The 6994-nt window shown below is 40.0% G+C and overlaps 1 protein-coding gene across 1 annotated transcript; it reads right to left on the reverse strand.

The window, feature by feature from the left end:
* Positions 1 to 385: 385 nt before the first annotated feature.
* LOC144824608 (gamma-crystallin-1-like) lies at positions 386 to 6540 on the reverse strand. Its single transcript, XM_078683662.1, has 3 exons — positions 6514 to 6540; positions 3614 to 3856; positions 386 to 724 (listed from the first exon to the last, which is right to left on the reverse strand). Exons 1-3 carry the CDS (start codon positions 6520 to 6522, stop codon positions 452 to 454), a joined length of 525 nt encoding a protein of 174 aa, XP_078539788.1. The 5' UTR covers positions 6523 to 6540; the 3' UTR covers positions 386 to 451.
* Positions 6541 to 6994: the final 454 nt, after the last annotated feature.

A 6994-nucleotide genomic window follows, 5' to 3' on the forward strand; every position in this document is an offset into this window, starting at 1 on the left:
TTTTGTCTGTAGCTTGACCAGGGCACACACCTTTGTCAACCAACAACCCAACTTCTTACAATAAAACATATCATGACATGACATGATACGGCATGACATGACATTACATAACATACCATAAAATAAAAGTACATTACTGCTCCCAGAACACAGCTACTTTTGCTCTCACCGTATGCTTGCCTTTGTACAGTGACCCGCAGTATTTTGGCTATGTGGGCGCCATATTAATACCACATACATGCACATAGTAATATTATTTTTGAATTGACAAGTTAAATGGTAAAATAAGTGAAAAAATCTTCGGCATATGATAGAAAAGTATATTTCCCATATTCTCCTGACAGCCACGTTTAAATATCACTATAACAAAATTTCATACTCGCAATTTACAATAAGTCAAATACTTTATTAAAGGCAGAAGGTAGCATTGCATCTACAAGTTCATATTTATTTAGTAGTCTCTGATGTATCGAAAGGACCCAACCCGGGGGCTGATGGCTCCCCAGTCACTGTATCTTCTGTACTCCCCAGGCCTCAGGTAGTACTGACGTCCTTTGTAGTTTGGTTCTTCATAGAAGATCCAGTAACCCTCGAGCACATTGCAGGAGTGGATGTCGTTGTAGTTGAACTCTTCAAAGACATCCGGACACTCCTCAGTGAACTCCCTCATCAGGCCTCGGAAGTCCTCTCTCTCATAGATCCTGATTCTGAAGGAGCCGTGATACTGTATGAGGAATTAGATTGTGTAAATGTTATTAAATGAACCATTTTTAAGCAGGCATTGCTAATCATCATTTCGCATGCAAGGTTCTTTCTAATATAAATGACAGCAATCACATTGACCTTGACATTCGATTGTAGTTTATACAACTAATTTGTACAGCTGAAGCCCAACATATTGAATCCAGAAACTGTATGATTAATTTTTACTTTTCCTGAACACAAAATATTTGAAATAACTGATGACATAGAAACATGAAGGCAATCATGATGTTAAGTAATGAGTCAGCAAATAAGTGAAGTCTCAACCAATGGTACAGTATTGTTGTGGTTTCCTGAGCCATTTCAATCATTTGCATTATGTAAACGCTGCTGTCAGCTTATACAACTCTAAAATCAATCCATCAATCAATAGGTGTGGCTGGCACTATCAATTCCAAAATGCCCATGCACAAGGGCACACAAACTATTTGTGAAGAAATTCTGTGGATCCTATCTTTTTCTGCGTCCCCTATATGTGTGTCCTGTTTGTAATTGCTCAAGAGCTTCATATGCCCAGAGCAGGAATGCTGCAGATGATTTTCAGCAGCAGTTGTTTCTTCTCGGGAGAACCCTTCTAGGGCAAACATGTTAGCAACATGGTAATAATGCACTTTCCTTACAGCGCATCCACAAATCAGATTGATGCATTCCAATTGAAACTTGTTTTGTATATTTATGAACTCTGACCAGTCCAAAGCATTTCAAAGCCAAATTGAGGCCCATTGTACTCGGAAACAAGGAAGTAGAGGAAATGGTTCAAATTAATTTGCATACCTAAAGTAGAAGGATTTTTCCCAACAATGCATCATATCAGCAAATAGGGTGGTATTTGCCTTTGCCTTCTTTCAAATAAAATATCTGAAAGATTGAGTAACTCAAAAGAGGGGCACATCATGGATTCTGAAGGTGAATGCTTTGAAGACTGTCAACAGGACACCTATAGCATTGACCCTTTATTTAGGATCTAACCAAGTATTTGCTATAGGGCAACATACATTTACTATTTTACACTTAAGCAGAGTAGAGTTGGTGCATAATCCCAAGGGCAGTTCCTACAAAAAGAACATTCTTGTAGGTTGTTTGGTGCACTTGATGTTACCTTAGCCACCCTGATGGATGATGAGCGTCCGTCCATATTCTAAATGAGGCCCGAAATTTGGGTCGCAATTAGATAGGAGGTTGTTTTCAAAACTGGAGCAGAATAATGCAGGGAATTTTCGTTTATACAGTACATGCACTGAAAGAAAATCCTGTCAGCTTCAAATTATTTCATGCCTTTAAAAGATATGATTAGTTCTTACGGTTGTTATTCACCTTACAGTACTCCATCAAATCAGTTATGTGACTACCAACAATGCCTCCTGAACCGGAACTGTCTTAATGTAAAGGACACTAAAGTATGTGCAGACATGCACACAAGCGCAACATGTGTATGAAGATACGATGATCCTAACAAACGATTTGTACTGTTTATGTCAATATGTATTTACCAATCGTGATGACCCTGAATATAACTGTGCCACATATGGTTAATCATTTTTTTTTGTAAATTAGTTATGTGATAGGTGGCTGTACGAAACGGAGATATTAGTTGTGCAGGATCTGAGGCATGTGCACATAATAGCTCTACAATTGTCACCTTACTGGGAACCAAACACCCCATTTTAACACTTGACTGTTTCAGGGAGGCGAAGCAGAGTAGCCCAGGCCCAATCAGGGCAGGGGGAGGTATTGTGGGCCAGTAATCACCGTCCCCTTGCACACAATAACAACAATCTATAGATCATTCTCCAGTCAGTGTTTTTTCTTTGAAAAAAGAAAAGTACATTTACTACATACACACTACTAAATACTGGTCATTCTATTAAAAATATATACATAAAACAGAAATAATCTGTTTCTGAGCTGAGCCAGAGAAATATAACAATTCTGGAAGACCCATAAGGTGTACACTTAGGTTATTGAGACCTGCACCTTCAAGATCAGCATGCATATTTCACCTCAGTTTGATACCACACTGGACTATGCATTCTCACATGGAGCACAACTTCATTTCAAGGCAGATTTTACCTATGTGTATAATACAGTAACACTAGTGATAATCCAGTAAACACTACCAAACTATATAGGAATGCTCACTAATATTAGAAGGCAAACCGCAGGTCAGACCCTGGGAGGGTCCCTTCTGCACCAGGCTACCTGTCCTCTTTTACGGGGCTGTGCAAGACTGTGATCTCGCAAGTGCAGCCCGTACACAAGTGCACATGCTCAGGCACACAAGTTCATATGTAACCAGCCCAATGCCCCTTACCCTACATGTGCCACAGCAGACTTATCTTAAAAGGCAGACACTGGTAGTAAATATCCTCAGTCCAATTACCAGGAAATTACCATGGCTGAGACTCAGATAGGGAGACCCATCAACAGTAAGAGACTAAAAGTCATGTGATCATAAAGTGAAAAATCTGGATGGAGTAAATAGATGAAACACATTTTGCTACAGGGGAAATTTTCAAAATTGTTGAAAATGTCTAGGGAACAGTCATTATCCAGTATATAAATTTAGAAAAATCCTTGCAGATTCATATTGTGTCATGCCTTTTATTCACCTTTCAGTAATCCAAGAAATCAGTTAGGTGTTCAATAGACCCTCTTGGACCTAAGTTGAGTACTCCAATGTTCCAGAAAGTGATTTATAGTTGTATGTGCACCGAGAAAATAGAAATTGTGTATTTATAAAAAAGTAGATTATGCAGAAACAGAAAGCAGGTGCTGGGTAGAGCTACTGTTTCAAATGCAACTATGTAGGAATGAGTGCATAAGGTTGGAAACAGAATCCGGTGATACTTACATGTGGGATCATGCTGCAAGAGCTAATTGAGTCATTTAAGCCCATCCAATGCTGATAGTTAGGGTAGTCTCCCTTCTTGAGGAAGTATTGGTTGCCTTTGTGGTTAGCGCTCTCATAGATGATCCAGGAGCCATTGCCAACTTTAATGGAGTTGCAGCGACTGAAGTGTGACTTCAAATCAATACTGTCATTGCTGCACTCGTAAGAGCGCCCCTTGTAGTTCTTGTCCTCGTAGAAGGTGATCTACATGGAAGAAAGGTCATCTGTGTGAGATCAAAATTCTGACAGACCTTAATCTAGCTTTAATCATGCCTACGTCTTTGTTAATATGAGAATATTATTATTTATTCAGGATGAATAACAAGTTTTGTCAAAATTAACACATACAAAATGGCAACCTATACTTTGGTGGCCATAGAATCTGGAGAACCCTTCCTCATCCAGTAGCCAAAGTTTAAAACCTAAGATTTTGACTTGACCAGAATCTTTATACCATCCAAGTGATCAAGATTTCCTCTTCCTCCTTTTACCAACTACTTCTATTAAGGAAAATTCCTCCTGTTACCCTTTTCTGTCTACAACTTCTCAAAAGCAGTTCAAGTCATAATTCTGTCAAGGCTCTAAGGCGTTTAATTCACTTTACGTTGGCTTACCATACTGTCTTCTCACTGTGCTTCAGCAAATCCAAACCACTGGACTACAATTTATCTTTAATCTCCCACGTCACTCATTTGTATCTTTGTACCTGACCACCCTTCATTGGCTGTCCATTATAAATTAATCTTATTGGTCCTTTAGACTTTTTATGAGAAATGTCTCCTCTATCCTCGCTCCAAATGTATATACTACCCTCTTCCCTCGCTCTCTCAGCTCATCCATCCTTATTCTGATTTCCATTCGAAAAGCTCCCCACAGTTTCAAAGCTACTCCTCCTCTCTATGGGAGACCAAATACTGCAACTCTGACCCTTCGTTGTATCTGGCCTGAAATCGCCGGGCTTTTAGAGAAGCCCTGAAAATGTGTCTTTTTCTGCCTAATTTCTAGTTTATCGTCTGTTCTGTACAGTTAGAACTTCCAGTGTTCTCTTGGCACCAGGGTTACCTTCTGGTTGATTATTACGCTTTATTAATCTGCAGATCACCATACTACATCTTATGACATGTAAGACCCATTTTTTTATCTAAAATTCTGTGCATAGGTGAAGGAGTCGCTAACCCCACTTCAAGCAAGAAGATGTATTCTTTTTCCATTTATAATATCTTGTTCATATAAAACTTAATTCCCCTGCACTTGACATTTCTTAGCACTGTAGAAACTGTGGTTTCTTGAAACTGAATTTGTTAACCTGAAAGTCTGAGTTGGACTTGCAAGGATTGAAACATACGATCTGTAGGTCGCTCCAATTGTCCTTCTAACTGGCTCAGACAATGATGTTCCGTGATAACAAACTTCACATTCATTGTATCTTCAGCTAAATTTGTCAAGTGAGCTACTCCAGTCACTGTGAATACGTTATGTGGTAAATCATTACTATCATGCATTTACAGACTCATGCATAATTAGATGCATTTAGACATCGCCATACAAATTGCCATATGTAAAAACAAACAACTGCAACTTTGTTTCTTGTTCATTCATGCCCTGAACTTATTTTTGAAGTATTTTTACCGATGTCACTACAACATATGCAAGAAACGGCAAAGCCAATGGGCCTGTATTCTGACTGAAAGTGCCTGGGTGCTCCATCCAGTGTTTATCCAGTTGTCACTCATAATGGCACTCATGCGTTTACTCATCCACCCACTCACTCATTCTCACATTAACCCATTCATCTGTCGGTAATATCACAAGTAAAAAAAACTCACTAATCAATGAAGGGGCGCTTTTGTTTTTCAGTAATGCCTAAAGGATTTGCCGATGATTTGTGTTGGGTCAGAAAGTGCAGTCAGGGTTTGTGAGACTGCTAGTTTGGAGGAGGTATGACTAAGCAGGCGCGGCTGGTGCAGGTAAGAGAGGTGGGTGGGTGGGTGAGTGGGTGGGGGGAGTTGACAGACGACGGAATGGGAAACATAAAAAATAAAAAACCACTTACCTTGCGCTCACCGCATCGGGATGTGCAAAAAGTGGATACCAAGCTATGGGATTTTATTTAAAACGTCCTTTAAGTAAAACGTCTAACAAGTGATTGATTAGGCAAAAACATGTATTGCGTTAAATCAAGTTGTTATTCTGTTGATAGATGTGTCAATCATTATTGTGAATCAGTTAATGTAACTGAATACTCGTGTCAGTAACACCTACCAACCTCATTTTCTGTCTGAACGCGCCCGTGCTGTGCGCGTGCTCCCTCACATCCCATGCATCGCGTGTTTAGAGGGGGATGGAGCAGTGAGGGGAAGCATGCGAGGTGGGTGGGTGGGGGAGGGCAGGGTATACGCAGATGGGGCATTGTGTGTGCAGAGCAGGCAGAGCAGTTTCGTGGCATCTAAATTAGTGGCACAGTCCAAACTTAAAATCGATCAAATTGAATAAGCATCACAAATGGATCACTCTTCTACCTGCAATGCGTCCTAATTTATATTCATGGTTGGTCTAGTAATCTGGAATCCACCCATTTTTTAAACCTAGGCTGGCACCAAGTGCTCTATTGCAAGTCCTCACCAACTTCACTATACAATGGCCATGGCACTAATGGGCCCTCATCGGAGATCGCAGTTTTAAATCATTGTATTACCAATCAGCTTAGGGATACATTAAGTACTCATAAACTATGTAATACTAACGCCATCATTTACGGAACTACGACGGCAGCCAGTAGCAAAAGAAAAAAACTTTTCAGGACAACTTTACTATTAGTGTTTTACATTTATCCGCAAATCTACCTCAAAGTAGTTCCTTACCTTGCCCATTGTGGATGGTAGTGATGTGTCCGTCCTCAGTTCAATAGGAGCCTCTAAATGCAGGGTTTATATACAACGTGCCGCCTGCTGGATCGGCGCACACTGGACAAAGGGAGAGCAGTTTCTGTCCACTAAGTACAAATTACACCTTTTGTTGTATGAGGCATGTAAGAAAATTCTTTGACCACACCAGTTGTTCACATTTGCTTACCAGTGTAACCTTTTACTGCTGGACTGAAACACTAAGCATTCCTCACACTTTTTGCTACTGTGCATTATTTTGTGGTACTCATAGTGTTCCCACGGAAACAGAATATTTAGAGGGTATATCATCGGAAGGTCTGGATTAAGCACTGAAAGCAGCTGTGTGTATGCATTGTTCATAGTGCCAATATCGGCAACATTCATCCGTTCTCATACAGTAACATACATAAATAAACCACACAACACCTTCTTAGTGGAGAAATTTGCTGCAGGTTTA

The sequence above is a fragment of the Lissotriton helveticus genome, chromosome 3_1 (genome assembly GCF_964261635.1).
Source record: "Lissotriton helveticus chromosome 3_1, aLisHel1.1, whole genome shotgun sequence".
In the NCBI taxonomy this organism is placed as follows: Eukaryota; Metazoa; Chordata; class Amphibia; order Caudata; family Salamandridae; genus Lissotriton; species Lissotriton helveticus.